Below are 17,813 nucleotides of genomic sequence, written 5' to 3'. Positions count from 1 at the left end.
TGTGGCATTGTATCATCTACCACATACTCTCCTTCCCTATCTCTCTCTTCTTCACTCAATGTCTTTCTTATTAACCACATCACCCACCGTTTGCCAGTTTGAACAGCAGTGGGGTAGTACCTTACGGTATACGTGCCCATTCGCACTCAATGAATGTGGTGAGTTCATGTCTGTTCTCTCTTCACATGTAAACTCTCTTCTCTACGGTCATCATGTTAATGGTGTAACCGGTGTTATCGCTGCCCCAATGAAACATTTGGCTAGTGTTATTATTTGAATTCTATAAACATTACTAATATATGCATGCAGGGTTGCCATTTCTCAAAGAATAATTACTATGAAACAAGTAAAAACGGCATTAAGTTTAACGACGTGAAAAACGAAAATATGTGTCTAAATCTGTAAAAATATTAAATGTAACTGCATTCAAATGAAAAATATGGTTAAATCTAACGACAAGAAGGCGAAATCTCAAAAACAAAAAAAAGACCTATATTTTTTTGTCGAAACTTGTTATTGTGGCGAGACAATATATAATTCGAAATTGCGGTGAATTTCTGTTTGGGCAAAAAAAAAAATGAATTATTTATTTTGTGGAAAATCTAAACAACACAAGTTAAAAAATATCAGTCGGTTAAGCTGAAAGATGTATACCCTCAGCCATTGTTCGATTATTTAAATATATTTTGACTTCTGTTATGATTATTCAAACTGTTGACCCTCTATGGAGTAGGTTCCGAAGGAATGGGCCAATATTGTCCATTTCGTATCGGACCTAAATAAATATGATATAAATATTGCGGCGTGACAGGTTTGAGCTTTTTCAACTACTTCCTTCACTTTATAAGAGATATGTGATAATTTCTAGAGAATTTTGAAATGTGCGTGAGGTACCAGATTCCGAAGTATTTTAGAAATATCAAGTTGTAAAAAATAGCTTGACTTCCAAAATTTTGACCCTTTACGTGAAGTAGTGGACCCATATATTTCACCTTCACAGCAGATCTTGTATTAGTAGAAATAATAGGATGTGTGAAATATGAAGGAAAACGGATGCTTACTTCGGATTTTATGATCGTTTCGGTTATTCAAAAACTTTGACTCTTTGTGGGGGAAGAAGAAGAATTTACTTTAGGTACGATGTTAATTTCGTGTTTTATGAGCTTCCAGGATATTCAAAATTATATGAAGAGAACCGGATGCATATTTCAAAATATTGACCCTAGGTGAGGGGATGTACCAGAAGGAATGATCTGATCTCTACCATATTTATAGCAGATCTTATTTTGATGGAAATATTAAGATGTGTAAAATCTAAATGGAATAGGAAGTTAATTTCGCGTTTTTGTGGGGGAGGTTCCAGAAGCAGTTTACCGATGTATTCCATCTTCACACCACACCTTGGGCTAATAAAAATATTGTAATGTGTGTAATGTAAAGATAATCGAACTCTTACATCACAATTTATAAATGTTATAATTATTCAAAATTTTGACCCTTTGTGGGGGGATACTTGATGGAGTTGACCGATATTGTCTATTTTCGCATCTGACCTAGCACTGATGGAAATATTAGGATATGCAAAGATGGGCCAAAATCGGTTCATCCTTTCTCTTTCTGTGCAGTAAAATATATATGTTTTTTTTTAATTCGACCTTTTGTGGGGAGGTACCATAATGAGTGGACCTATATTGCCCATATCCGAGCTCGATCTAAAGTTGATAATAATATTTCGATGTACCAAGATTGGATCGCATTGGATACTCCTAGCCAGACAGACGGACAGACGGACATCTCTAGATCGACTCCAAATGCTTTGAAACGGATTTGGTCCAAAGAGGCCAAGCGTCAAAAATCGTTATTTCGATGTGGTACTTTTTGGCCGTATCAAATGATATATACCCTCTCTAGCCATATTGCTAAGGGTATAATGAGCAACTAGTGGCCGTTACGTTCTTGGGCCATGTTCGGCTGTGTGGCACGTAGCGTCGTTCTGTTCAAACCAAATGTAGCCAATATCAACCTCATAATTTTTTGTGAACAAAAATTCGTTCAATGTGGACCGAAAGCGTAACGGCTACGGCTATTGGACCAAAACATTTTATATGGCGGACCCTGTTTATAACTAGCAAGTGCTCGCTACTTTGTTATGGAAAAGTCCGCCTTAATATTTTAGATTCGTGTTAGGCCTTTTTAGAACTCAAAATGCACTCAGTACCAAATTAAGTACTTTTCGTATGATTTTAGTAATCATTTGCAAAACCGTTCCATGTCTCAATCCTAGACACCAACAGTTATCGCAATATAAAATTTCACGTTTTCAGCTCCATCCCTTCACTCAATACCAAATGTAGTACTATTTAGTGCTTTTCGTATAACTTCGTATAGTGCACATTTACAAAACCACCTCCAAATTTCAATCCCAAATATCAAAAGAGACCTCAATATCAAAATTAAGGATTTCAGCAACATTAATTCACTCAAAACCAAATTTACTACTGTTCGCTGTAGTAGCTCGTGATGGATTGAGTTGATTTTCAACACAGGTTAATTTTAGTGAAATCCAATTGTTTCTTTATTGTCAACTTGTGACGCATTCTTATGTTATAATTCCTTAAAATAGTACATTATTATTGAATATCCAGTTAAGCATATTAACACTTACTTTTTGGTTTCAAACCATCAAATTTTCATTTAAGAAAATCTTGCGCGAATTATGCGCAGCTACTTCAGCTTGGTTGAAAAACAGTTTTAAAAAGAATTTCCGGATGTAAAGCAAAACATAAGATGGATAGTGCATGAGGTACAAAAGTATAAGAACAATAGTAAAATGAAAAGTATAGATACATAGCTGCATATTTTCAGTGCTGCATTACATTGGCGGCAACAACTACCATTAAGTACTTTTCGTACAAATATAGGACGCATTTCCAAACCACCGCGAAATCTCAAACGGAGATACCATCAGTAATCTAAATATTAAATTTTAGGATTTCTGTCCTATCCCTTCACCCAATATCATATATGGTACCATTCAGTACTTTTCGTACAATTATAGTACATATTTCCGAAAACACTTCCGGCCTATACATTAACCCTAATACAAAATATCAGAATTCCAGCTACGTCGGTTCACCACAATTCCAATTTGTACCAAATTAATACCATTTAGTACACATAAGTACAAATTTCGATAACAACTTGCACAACAACAACTTGATGCAATCCAATACAAATCTTATTTCCCAAATTCAGGATTCCACCTCTATCGGTTCGCCCAAATACAAATTGTACCAAATTTAATACCATGTAGTACACATAAATACGAAATTCCAAAACTTCCCAGTCCGAAACTGTAACAGTAATCTTAGATCCAAAACTCTCTATCGGTTCACACAAATCCAAATTGTACCAAATCTAGTACTACTACTGGAGCGCCCTTTTACCCAACTTAGTTCAATTTAGTACTTTTCGAACAACTCCAAATTTCAGCCTAAGTTGCAAGCAGTTATCTAAATATGAAATTTCAGAATTTTATGTCAATCCCTTCAACCAAAACTAAATTTAGTACCATTTATTAGTTTTCGTACAATTATGGTATACACTTTACAAAACACCTCCATATATTAAGGCTACACATAAACAGCGACTCTAATACTAAATTTCAAATTTCAAGCACCATATGTTCAACCAATACCGAATTGTACCGAATATAGTACTATTTAGTAGTACCTCTCGTACATTTGTTGTATACATTTCAAAAATCATCTCTTTATATTGTTTCAAATTTCTATCTTCATCCGTTCAGCTTAAACTACATTGTGTCAAAATGGTACTAAATGGTACGTACAGTTCGCAAACTTAGTACGCATTTCAAAAATATATTTTTCACATCTTCTAATCATTGTAAAAATCCCAGAAAATCAACTCTCGTATGTCAGCCGCGAGCCTTAATTCTAATAAATTCTAATTAACAACAAAATATAGGCCGTAATTATATTCTTATATTAGACAAAATTCAATTTTAATTAATCCCCCCAAAATGCACCTAATTTTTGCTAACACAGCAACCCTGCCCACCAGTTTATCTCTCTATTACTCTGTGTACATTTGTTTTTACCAAAGTGATGCATTCAAATTTGCCCGTTTTGTTGGTGGATTATACTCTCGCACTCACACTCACTCTCCCGGTGGGGGCTATGATATCTCTGTGCTCTCGAGCACGAGGGAAAAGCACGAGGAGTTGATTTTATTTGAACGACTATATGTCACGATGTGTTTGTTTATCAACAAAAACAATCATTTTTATCATCGTCTTCATCGTCGTCGTTTAGACTCTTTTGCTTGCTAGGTGTCCGTATGTACACACCCACTTATTCGAATTCTTAAAGGACTGACATATGTACAAACATGTGTACATACTATATGTAGGTACATTAATTTCATCTGTTAGGTATAGTTGTACCCAAAGAAAAAAAAAACGATTTGTTTATTGACGCATTCGCCAAAGAATTAATCGCATGAGTTGGATATTTAGTTTAGGCAATTTAGCTTTTGCAAATTTTGTGGCTCTCTGCTGTGCTGGGCTAATGAAATTTTTAGTGTCCCTGTTTTGATCATAAAAACAAACGTGGTATGTATGTACTGTATGCCTGTGGGCATACAGTGTCCATCAAAAGAGAGGAAACACCTACAACATTGAAACTAATCCATGCTATTGTGCTTTTATATGAAATGCTATCTACAGGGTTGTCCATGTTCGACGGACCCATCTGGCAACGCCATAACTTTTGACAGAGATGTCACATCGTTTAATGACATACCGCGTTTGAAGCGTCAGTCCAAGCAGATTTTTACCATGAACCAATACACGCACTCTGAAATAGTTGAAATTTACATTCAACAGAAGAAGTCAATTGTGAAACAACGTGCTTTTAAAACATTAAAAAATGTGAGAAGTGCGCCTTCTAAGAACACCATTAAGCGTTTATACGAAAAATTTTCGACTGGTAAGGCTCTTTCTAATCCGAAGAGGCCATATAAAAGTCGACCAAGGCGATCGGCCGAGAATATCGCTGCCGTACGAGCCAGTGTTGAGAGGTCCCCAAGAACATTCCAAAAACGCCGTTCTCAGCAGTTGGGCATGGCTCGGTCTACTTTACAACGGATTGTTCGCATTGATTTGCATTTGTTCCCGTACAAAATTCAATTGACGCAAAGAATGTTGCCTGCGGACAAGCCTCGTCGATTGGAATGGGCCCAAAAATGCCTGCAAAAATAACAGCAAATTTCAATGAAAAAAACCAACCATGAAGTTTAAATCCCACAGCGTCCGATTCTATCCGGATTGACTCGAAGGAATAAACCTTCGACCAAGGGTCGTCAACCCAGCAAATACAGGTTCGAGTTCGTCCATTTTTCTGATGTGGAAGCAACATTACTCGAAATTTTTGCTCCGTATTCTCTTGGTCCGAGCCGAGATCGAGACCAATCCCGGACCATGGTTCTGCTCCGTTTGTCGTAATCGCATCCACCACAGATCGGTCTCGGTGGGATGCAATGGATGCATGGAGTTGGTGCATTTACGGATTTGTTCCGGTTTAAACCGGATATCGGAGTGTAGCGATAGGGACTACATTGCTTCCAGCTGCGCCAATGTAGACCCCGTGAGTCTTCATCTTCGTCGTCGCAGTACGAGACTCCCCCTCCACATCTCCACATTTCTCCAATTCAACTGTGATGGTCTCCGAGGTAAGATCAACGAAATCGTAAGCTTCATGAGACCGAAGAACATCAAGTTCGCAGGGTTCCAGGAAACAAAGCTGAGTACCACCATAACAACATATTAAGAAAGGATCGCACCAGAGGTGGATAATTAGCGTTCCTATTGCACCACTCTGTCCAGTACAGACCTATATCGGCTGAGCTTGACTCTAGTGAACTGTACATGGAATATATGGGGGTAGCGGTGTGGAACCGCCGAGGTGGAGGTTCTTAAAGTTTACATTCCGCCGTTGCATAGCTGTGCCCCACGTTATATGCCCAACATTAGTTCACTTCTGGTAGCCAATAACCATCTGGTGCTAGAGGATGTCCATCAAGAAATATGGCATTCCGTCCTAGGTAGTGGACCTGGCTGAGCAAATTGATAACTCCACGTTTTGCACAGTGAATAAGGACGCGTCCACCCCAGAATAGGGGGAGACTGCCACAGCTTGCCGGACATATCCATCGCATCCCCAGGTCTGACGAATATCGTAAGTTGGCCATCAGTCATTTCTTTAGGCTCTGAATGCCGCACTTTCCTTGACCATGGAAAAGCCAATTGGCAAGAATTCAGAGAATATCCCAATCGCCGCTTCAGAAAACTGCCCAACCCATCGGATGTTCAGGTAGCAGATAGGTGTTTCCGGGACATCATCAAAGCTGTAGCCGCTCCCTCGTCGAATATCTGAAATAAGACCAAATTTCCCAGTATAGGCAGCGGGATTAGCAAATGAACGAAATGAGCTTCGCCGTACTAACCCTAATAACACCAGTGTGAGGGAACTTACTCTGGAGCTAAACAGGTTAGTCGGTGAGCATAAGCCGAAAAGAAGAATTGCAACATCAGTACCGGATCGAGTTAATTGTGGGCAACGGTTATATCTCTCTTGAACCCTGGAAAAAAGGATGATCGGACAAATCTCTCATTTAACGACGTGAAAGTGACAGATCCGAAGAGGGCGCGTGTTATTTCAACCGGCAATTTATAGAGTACCCCGAGAGTGACAGGGCTAAGAGAAGGATCCTACGCCGTGTACGATCTCTTCCAACCGTGGAGGTACCACCACAATTTACGTTGGAGGATGTTGAAGATGTTGTTGAAAGACATCCAAAGCGCTTGGTAATGACGGAATCTCTATGGTGATGTTGAAGCAACTGGATGAACCAGGAGTTGAATATCTCACCAAACTCCTCAACCTGTCGTTAGCCACTCTTATTGTTCCAGATGCCTGGAAAAGGAATAGGGTAGTCCCGCCACTGAAGCCAGGCAAGGGTGCCAGCAAAAGTGATTCATACAGGCCGATATCACTTTTGTCACCAGAAGCAAAGACGCTTGAGGCTTTACTCCTCCCCAGCATAAGAGGGTGTTTCCCCGTAGCTTACCATCAACACGGATTTCGAAAATTGCATAGCACAATAACAGCTTTACACGCCATTTCCACAACATGTCAGCAGAGGACACAACCAGATCAGGCTGTGTGTCAGAGATGTTATGGTGGCACTTGGTTTATCAAAAGCTTTTGATACAGTCAAACATGCCACACTGTTCGAGGACATTGAACGCACTGCCCTCCGGCCAAGTTTAAAACGTTGAATAATAAACTACACGTGCGGACGCCAGAGGCAGGAAGTAGAGCATCCGTAGATTGAAACAAGGAGCTCCCCAAGGTGCGATGATATCTCCGGAACTGTTTAACCTCTACCTTTCTGGGCGCGATAGGCCGGTCTTTGGTAAACTATGCAGCTCCGGTGGTCCGCAAACGTTAGTGTTACGCAGTAGGAAAAATATTCAGCCCTGACAGAATGCCGCCCGTTACAGGGTGCCTCCTCATGACACCTGACGACCACCTAAAGGAGGAGGCGAAGGTCTTATCGGTGCGACGGCATAATAAAATAATGATGTCAATACAATATCTGCTTGGGTGTTACAGACAGAATCATCCGAATCACCATCTGGTGGATACGCAACGCGGTCTCACAAGTCATGGGTATAGCAGCTGAAGAGCGAGAGAAAAATCGAGTAGTTTTGGCTCACTTAAGATCCAAATGGTGCAGCCGACTCAATTCCTATTTGGCCCGGATTGACAGCGATGTGCAGAACATCTGCCCAGCATGTGCAACAGGTCCACATGACACGCTGCACCCATTTCACTTTCCCAGGAAAACCTACTCAACTAACTCCACGGGTACGGGTGGACCCAAACCGTACAGGTTGTGACGTTTTGAGACTGGACTCAAAAGCAAAACCCAATTAAGAGGAGTCAGAACGAACACAGCAGTATGAGCTGCTACGATAATCAAATTCCAAACAGCAACGAATGGAACGGAGAGAATCTATCTGTCCACATATTTAAATGGATCAATAACTTTATATGATTTCCTTTTCGCCACATTTGCTATTAAATTAAATTAATTTTGCCCGTTACTGTATAGTGTAGGCCCCATCTGTAAAGAGATATTTTATTTATGTACAATTGTTGTTGTCATTTCTTGTTGCTTATTTTTAAAATCGTTAATTTCTTAATTGAAATAAAGCTAACAAGTGGTCGGTCATTGTGTCAGATTTGTTTTAGAGTCTGCTTTCAAATAACAACAACATCATCATCAACAACAACAACAGCTATACAAATGACCAGTGTGCCAATATTCTGCCTTTCATTATATGAAGACATATATACACACATATACCTCTTTATATAGTATCGCACAGAAGCTTTAATATCGAACAGGGATGGATAATGCAATACTGCTAATGCTAAAGGTTCTGCTAAAAATACTTAGTATTGCCTGCTTTGAATTTGAAGAGAATGTATCGCAATTTCTTTGATGGAATACAGGGAGAAAATCAAAAAGAAGAAATTGAATTTGAATTGGGTTTGCGATGAGAGAAAAAATACTTATATCGCAACGCCAGACAGTATGAGCCACATCTTGAAATTGGAGGGCAACAAATTCGCAATTCGGACCAGATTAAATATCTGAGCGTTATATTGTATAGTAACTTTGAATTTATTAGGCATATTGACTATATACTTAGAAAAGTCGGGAATATATATGGGGTCTACCAGCGTGTTATAACCACTAGTGGAGGGCTGACTCTTAAGGTTATATTACTTATCTACAGTTAACATGTCCTCTAATTAAATATGCCTTTCCTAGTTGGTTTGGGATGTCATCCCACCAAAAAGGGAATATTGTCCCATTTGGGAGAGGCGAATTCTTAGGTCCTGTTTGGGATTAAAGCTAACCCAGGATTAATGTGGATAATTTACGGATTCATCGATTTTAGGTGTATAGATACATTTCTTATGGCTAGCGCTCTATGTTTCCTAGACAGAGCTGCATCAGTCGATAAGAGGTTAGTTAGAGAAAGCCTTGTACATGAATCAGATGTACACAGGCTAACTAACAATTATAGGCCAAGGAGAAGTTTACTAACGATGAACTTAGAGGGTCTTATCCAACGAGAGAACCAACTCCTCTTCTATCACCGAAGTTTTGGGACGCTCGAATTAGAGAAGCCCGTCTATCAAGTATCACAGTAGCAACCAGTGTAAATAGTTCATAAGTTATTAGACTAAGTTGTTAAAAGTAGAATTAAATCGAGAAACTAAGTAATTACAAGTTTATAGATATGTAATAATAGTGATAGGTACCAGCATAGCTGAGGCCACAGCTGTTCGCATACATGCCCACAATGAGCTGTCGAACGAGTTACGATCCATCTGAGAGGGCCTAGACATCGGCTGCCGAACAAACCTACTATATGCTGCCTAACCAAGTTCCGATCCATCTGCAAAGGCATGGACTGCTGCTCGCGAACATATCTACCGTGAGCTCCCGAGCCAGAACAACCTTAGACAACCTTTATATATTCTCCCGAATTTCTCTACATTGAATTGCCGTCCTCGAGCGATTATACCATGTGTCCTCAAACCGTCTCCGAAGATCCGAACACTAATCTCGTTTTCCCAGACCATAAACCAAAGTACCCCATTACCATTTGGGTATTCAAAATATTGATCCTTTGTGTGGAAGGTACCAGAAGAGAGATCCTATATATTCCATCTTTCCACTGGAGCTTGTCTAAGTAAAAATATTAGGATATGCGAAATTTAAAGAGAATTGGATGCTCAATTCGAACTTTATGGGAGTTTTGGTTATTCAAAAATTTGACCCTCTGTGGGGGAGGTACCACAAGGAGTGGGCCGATGTCTATCAAATTCTCAACAAACTTTGTGTTGATAGAAATGTTGAGATGTACTGTGCTAGAAAGGAATCGGATGCTCATTTCGAGATTTACGAGCTTCATGGCTATTCAAAATTTTGACCCTTTGAGGGGGAGGTAATACATGGAGTATCTTCATCTTCACACCAGATTTTGTATTAATAAAAATATTTTGATGTGTGAAATTAGAAGACAATTGAATGTCTATTTCGCATTTTATCATCGTTTTGGTTATTCAAAAATTTGACCCTCTGTGGGGGGAGGTACCAGAAGCAGTGGGCCTATGTTTATCAAATTCTCAACAAATTTTATGTTGATAGAAATATTGAAATGTGCTAAGTTTGAAAGGAATTGGAATATAATAAGAGTTATAATTATTCAAAATTTTTACCCTTTGTGGGGGAGGCACTTGCTGGAGTGGACCGACGGACCGACCGACTGACGTAAATATTAGGATTTGCAAAGTTAGAACAAAATCGGAATATCCTTTCTCTTTCTTTGCAGAAAAATATTTTCTTTGAAAGGTTCGACCTTTTGTGGTAGAGGTACACGAAGGAGCGGACCGATATTGTCCATCTCCGAACTCTATCTGAATTTAATAATAATATTACGATGTACCAAGTTTGGATTAAATCGGATACTCTCTTCGCACCAGCTAGCCAGCCAGCTAGATAGACAGACGAATGAACGGACATCGCACAGTGTCACGACCGCGGCCAAAAATGGTAAAAACCAAGTACATAAGAGCACAAATTTATTGATGAGAATTGATAGAAAACATTCCAGTTAGGAATAATATGAATTTTGGTAGTGATACGTCAAGTAGTTTTGCCTGTACGAGGGTTCAAATCTGATAGTTTTTGGCAATCGGCATTTTTCTATTTTTTTCGGAAAATTGACACTTTTTTCATATGTTCAAAAATTTGAATATTAAAAGTAACGGTTATAAAAAAAGTGTTTATTTTAGTTACTTGGGATGTCAAAAACTTGGCTTCACCTTTGTTTGGGTGTAAATAGTGATCATATGGTGTTTACAGTTACAAACACCTGTTGTACTTAGTTCATCTATTTTGTAAAGCAAATCTTGAAATTAGTGGAGTAGAAAAAAAAAGGTTAAAAAAGTTTAGTCTACATTTTTGTTGATTTTAGTTGTGAAAAGTATGTATTTTTAACCTATAAAAAAATTAGCTGCGGAAACCTGCGGTCCTAAGAGTTATTTGCTTTTTTTAGTGACCACCTCTTTAAAAAACTGTGACATATTTTTGGAATGGTTAGAAGTAAAGTATCAAAGTATGTCATATGTTCTGGCAAAACTTAAAGAATTTATTGAGGATCGAATTGGAAGGAAAATGACGGGCGAAGAACACATAAAGGTTAAAAATATTTGCTACAAATTGTCTTCTACGTGGAAAAAATACTATCAAAAGAGGGATAAAGTAGAAATGGTCTTAAAAGATTGGTTTCTTATGGATACGTTTAAATTTGATTCGGTACATTTGAAGATTATTTTTATTAAACCAATTATTTAAAAACATTTAAATATTTAGGAACCTGATAAGTCTACATCAAGAGGTCGACCACGCATTAACTTTGAGGAAAGTTCATGTAGAACAAAAAGGCGACGTGTAGGTGAACTTGTTGCATCTACTTCGGCGGACATCATAACAACAGCTGCAAAAAGATTTTCGAATGTAAAGGAAACGGACATTATTTCAGTGGAAAAAGCATTGGCGCTCTACGTGGATATGGATTTATCAGTTAGACAGTATAACATGATGAGAAATGCTGTAAATGCTATACATAAAAATTGTTTCCCATCGTATTATGCTATAGCAGAAGCTAAGAAAAAATTGATTCCAGAAAATATAGAAGTGACGGAAACATCAATGAATGTACCTCTACAAACACTTTTGGATAATACCGCGAAGAGCATTCTAACTAAACTACAAATTTGTCCGAAAAATAATATAACTTTAGAATGTAAATGGGGATTTGATGGCAGCAGTGGTCATAGCCTCTATAAACAAAAATTTCGAAACGAAGACGCAACAGATGAATTTATGTTCGTTTCTTCATTTGTGCCCTTGCGTATTTTAGATGATACAAACGAAAATGTCTTGTGGCAGAACGACAGGCACTCATCTTCAAGGCTATGTAGACCTATTAAAATACTTTTTACAAAGGAAAATTCACAGACTATAAATGAAGTCAAAGAAAACATAGAGAAAGAAATAGCAGATTTGGATGCTTGTGTATACATTGATAACAGTTATGAAATTATGATTTCTCATCGCATGAAACTAACAATGGTTGACGGAGCTGTATTAAATGTATTGTATGGCAATAAAAGTTGTGCAACCTGTGTTTTATGTGGCGCCAAGCCTTCACAAATGAATGATGAATCTATATACCAAAGAGAAGTCAACGAAGAGTGTTATAGGAACGGTATATCTAGTTTACACGCCTGGATTAAGTTTTTTGAGTGCATTGTTCATATTGCATATAAACTACCTGTCAAGACATGGCGAATTGATAGTAGAAACACAATATTAGTGAATGAAAATAAAATCAGGATACGAAGAGCATTAAAAACAAATCTAGGTCTTCTTGTCGACAAAATAAAACCGGGCTACGGGACATCAAATGATGGAAATACAGCTCGACGTTTTTTTTTTCAAACATTGAAGTAGCGGCAGATATTACCGGGGTCGACAGAAGATTAATTTACAATTTTTCCCTCATTTTGCGGATTTTGTCTTGTGGGAGATTTATAAATATAAATTTATTTCATAAGCTTCTTCAAGATACATGGCAACTTTACATCGACTTATACTCTTGGTATTACATGCCAGTCACGGTGCATAAAATTTTAGTTCATGGCATTGGATATGTAAGGTACAGTACATCCCCTCTTGGACTGCTTTCGGAAGAGGCTATCGAGTCATGCCATAAAATAATTAGGAGCAACCGTTTGAAACACACCCGAAAATGTGGTAGAGTCGAGTCAAATAGGGATTTAATTCAGTATTTGATACTACAATCGGACCCTGTAATATCCTTGAACAGTCATAATATATTGGCCCGAAATTATAACATGGAAGACATTAAATCATATATTTGTGAAGAAAATAACTTAAATATTCCGGAAATATGTTCAGAAGATGAATCTGATGATTGCAGTGAGGTATGTAGTGAATAGTGTATTTCAAAGCTTATGTTATTAATAAAAATTAAATACGAATAAAACGTGTTTTATTGAAAAGAGGGTTTTGTAATATAAAATACTCTGAAACGTAAACCTACAGACAATTTTAATATTTCACTAAATAAGAAGTAAACTGCAAATATTCATTTAATATGGTTGAATACATACGATTTCATAGGCCAACAAATCGAAATTTTCAAGCCCCATTGTATGGGAGGTATACCAAATCATGGTCCGATCAATTCAATTTTTTGTCACTTGTTTTATAGCCCAAATTAGAAGTAAACTGCAGATTTTCGTCGAATTTGGGTTAATACATTCGTTTTTATATCCCAAAAGAGAGAATTTTTCAAGACCCATTGTATGGGAGGTATACCAAATCATGGTCCGATCAATCCAATTTTTTGTCAACTGTTTTATAGGCCCAATTAGAAGTTACATGCCAATTTTCATCAAATTTGGTTGAATATTAACGATTTTATAGGCTAAAAGAGTGAAATTTGGAAGACCCTATATATGGGAGGTATACCGAATTTTGGTCCAATCTATCCAAATTTTTGTAATTTGCTTTTTAGCCCAATAATAAGCATCTGTACAAAATTTCATCCACCTACGACAACTCTTTCTATTTTTGGCCGCCGTTTGTATGAACTCGCGACATAGTGCATCGCTAGGTCGACGCCAAACGTCTTGAAACGGATTTGGTCCAAAGAGACCTAGGATCTAACACCTTTATTTCGATGAGGAACGTTTTGGCCGTATCAAATGATATATATCCTCTCGAGGCATATGTCTGAGGGTATAAAAATGTACATATGAGGTTACATTCTTAATTCTACCATGGTTGGTACCTTAACGCATAGCCTTTACTCACTTTTGTTCCTCGGAAATAGAGTATATCAATCAAATTGCATATCCCAGAAATTCGGGCTATCTTTCCCCAATGTTGAAGGTTATTAAAAGTTCGACCTTACCAAATTAAACCCAATTTTTTCCTTATAACCAAAAGAATTAATAACTAAAATAAAAATATTTAATTCGAACCTCCCATCCCTGGCTCAAAAAGGTCTGAAGCAAAAATAAACATTAAAAGTAAATATAAAATATTATACTCAGAGATAAGGGAAGCATCTGGCTAACATTAGATTGTGAGAGAAGAGAAACTTCACAGAAAGTGCAATTGCACTCAAACCCTATGGCGTGGATGTAACCACCTACAGCATTTGAAAGAGAACTGTAGTAACTACTGAGAGCGACACCAGTCATACTCTCATTAAATCTATTTTACTGTACATCTGTATGTGAATATGTTTGTACTTATCTTCCTATGATTTATTAACAGAATCTGAGCAAAATCACACGACACTTGGCATCATTGACTATTGACTGCTGATAACCATTGTGGACCCTGTATCCCTTTGGAATACCTAAAGATACTCGTTTGTCATATAATCTTTGGATGGCCCCATCAATAGCCCCAAATGACGTTGTTGTGGCCTGGTGGCTGTACCCAATTGAAATGCCTAACAATTTGTCAATTGGCCAAGGCGAAATCAAAAAACAGTGCCTTCGTTGTGAAATTGATTAAATCTATAGCTAATCTTAGAAAAACAACAACAATATAAATTTAAATAAATAATTAAACAAATAATGAGTCCCATTTGGATGGTAATCAGCCATCAGCGGAATGAATGATCAAATGCTCTGTTTGATTTGGAATTATGAGATTTTATTTTCGCTGAGGACCACTTACGGCGACATTTTTCAAATATTTTCTGAATAATTTCATTTGGTTGACATAACCAATTAATGGACGTAAGGGAGTACTCTACGTCTTCTTAACTGCTGTCACGTGGCGCCAAACGGACGCTTTGACAAGTTTGAATACTTTTTATAGAATGTTCATAATTTTTGGATAATAAATCCTTTAAAAATACAGAATTCTTAAAAAATACACAATTTTTCATAAGGTCCAAGTTTTTGGAAAAGTGCTCTTTAAAAAACCTCTGAGGGCCCAGGAAGTCCTTAAAAAGAATCGAGGTTCTTGAAATTGTTTTCTTAGAAATATACTCAAATTTCCACGCTTCATTACAGAAAAACGGACGACCTGTAATATATCGGCTAAAAAGGACCCTTAATGAATATCATGATTTAACCTTTAACTAACAAGGTGGTGGTTAATTTTACTCTCTCTCTCTCTTTATATTTCGTTGAAATTTTCTCTTCTTTTGCGATGAATAAAAGTACCTGTTTTGTTTACTTAAAACATTTTATACCCTACACCATATGAAAGTAGTTCCTTTTTGCTGATCTGCATGCGTAGAATCACATTCTGAGTTGATTTATGCATGTCCGTCCATCTGTTCGTTTGTCTGTCCATGTATTTTTGTAAGCAACGTACTGGTCGCATTTATTAACCGGTCAAGATGAAATTCTACTAATTTGTTTGGCCCTAGGACGAACCCTATTGAAATTGGAGATAATCGGTCAAAATTTTGATATAGCTTCCATATATATCTTCAAGCGATTTCGGGTTAATTGTGCACCAAATGGCCAATATCAGTCCAAATGACATGAATTTTGGCACATCCTACCGAATTAAAGGTAGAAGCAAGTACATCAAATTTGGACAAAATCGGTGAAGATATAACTATAGCTCCCATACAGGGTGAGATAAAAAACTGCAACAAGTCAAACGCAATAATTTTTACAATTTTTTTTTTAATTTTATTAAATGAAATGTTTAAAGTTTAGATTTGTTCGAATTGGTCACCTTTGGCACGAATTATGGCCTTCAAACGGTCAATGAAACCGTCACACGCTGCCCGAATGTTGCTCTGCGGTATTTTGGTATTTCGAACCACATCTGCTGATGTTGCTGTTTTCTCCCGGTCACTTCCTTGACGTCGGGCTACGCTACTAGTATCACGGTATCGAGACACAAAAGAAATGCTGGAGGGTTCTAACGATAGTCACTTGTGGTTTTCCAGCCAAATATAAAGAAATCACACTATCACGCTTGTATTCCATCATGAATAACTTTTTTCTGGAAAAATTCTCACCAAAATGCTTTTGTACGCTTGCAAACAGTATAATGGCCTGTCGCAGGAATAATTTTAACAGCTGTCGGACGAGTGGCTTGGAAATGACAGTAGTCTTTATGTCCGGGCAACACATAAACAGCGACCCTTATAGAAAATTTCAGCTTTCTTGCACTCTCCGTTCACCCAATACCCATTCGTACCGAATATAGTACTATTTACTACTTTTCCTGCACTTCCAAACCCACCCTTTTTTCGCAAATATGCCATCAACAGGGACCCAATACAAGTCTAAATTACCAACTTCTTTCATTCACCCAAAACTGAATTATTCCAAAATTAGTACCTCAGTTTTTACACTTGGCACAATTTTCCAAAACCACCTCCTTATACCAACTCCATTTTTAAGAATTGATTCTCATACCGAATTTTAAGATTTTACCATATTTTCTTAATTCCAAATTGTACCAAATTTTGTGCATTTTTGTTGGAAACCCCAGTTTGTAATACGTATTTTCCTATGCACCTCCAAGTTTTAACCCAAGACACTAACTGTGTTTCTTGGGCAAAAATTTAGATTTCAAGCAATATACCTTCACTCAATACCAAATATGGTATAATTTATTACCTTTCTTACACAAAGGTACAAATTTCCAAAACTACTTCCATATCCCAATCCTACATTCAGTAATCTTAGGATTGCAGCTCTATCGGTTCACTCAAATCTAAATTGTACCAAATGTTGGTACATATAAGTACAAATTTCCAAAACTACCTACCTCCATATCCCAATCCTATACACCGACGGTAATCCTTTTTCCAAATTTCAGAATTCCAGCTTTATCGGTTCACCACAATTCTAATTTATACCAAATTTAGTACCATTAAGTAAACAAAAGTACAAATTTCCATAACAACCTGCATGATGCAATTATATCCCAATTTAAGGATTCCACCCCTACCTGCTGTTCGCTCAAAAACGAATTGTACCAAATTTAGTACTATAAGTTCGAATTTCCAAAACTTCCTGCATACCCCAATCTACACTAATAGTAACCTTAGTTCCAAAATTCGGAATTCCAGCTATATCGTTTCACCCAAATCGAAATTGTACTAAATTTAGTACATTTTAGTACTTTTTGTGCATATAAGTACAAATTTCAAAAACTACATTCATATCCCAATCCTACACTCAGCCATTAATGTTAATTTCAAATTTCAGGATTCAAGTTCCATTCATTCCCCCAAATTTAGTATAATTTACTACTTTTAGTCTACACGATTCGAACTGATATCAAATGTGGTATATTTTACAAATTTCGAAAACCGAATTTCCAAATAAGACCCTTTGGTCCATTCACTCCATCAGTGACGCTCATTCCAAATTTAAGAGTTGTAGCTATACTGGTTCGCCATATTTAGTACTTTTCATACATTTTTGGTATGAATCTCCAAAAACACAGCCTTCGGATCAAGAATGAATTTCATCCAAAATTTTAAGATTCTAGCTTCAGCGGTTTCGTGTGGGCTGTTGATTCCCAATCAGTCAGATATTTTGCAATATATATAGACA

The 17,813-nt window shown here is 37.3% G+C and overlaps 2 protein-coding genes across 2 annotated transcripts in view; both read left to right on the top strand.

Moving 5' to 3' along the window:
- LOC101895296 (pre-mRNA-splicing factor ATP-dependent RNA helicase PRP16) overlaps positions 1-17,813 on the top strand; it is a 90,810-nt gene that overhangs the window by 26,481 nt on the left and 46,516 nt on the right. The window lies entirely within an intron of this gene.
- Positions 10,700-13,126, top strand: LOC131802657 (uncharacterized). The gene is made up of 3 exons (XM_059123047.1): positions 10,700-11,152; positions 11,225-11,484; positions 11,542-13,126. Coding segments are annotated over exons 1-3 (1,404 nt in total). The 5' UTR covers positions 10,700-11,151; the 3' UTR covers positions 12,685-13,126.

Source organism: Musca domestica, unplaced genomic scaffold, assembly GCF_030504385.1.
Source record: "Musca domestica strain aabys unplaced genomic scaffold, Musca_domestica.polishedcontigs.V.1.1 22, whole genome shotgun sequence".
Taxonomy (NCBI): Eukaryota; Metazoa; Arthropoda; class Insecta; order Diptera; family Muscidae; genus Musca; species Musca domestica.
Note: the sequence above shows the minus strand (reverse complement) of the source record. Positions and strands in the feature narration are given on the sequence as shown.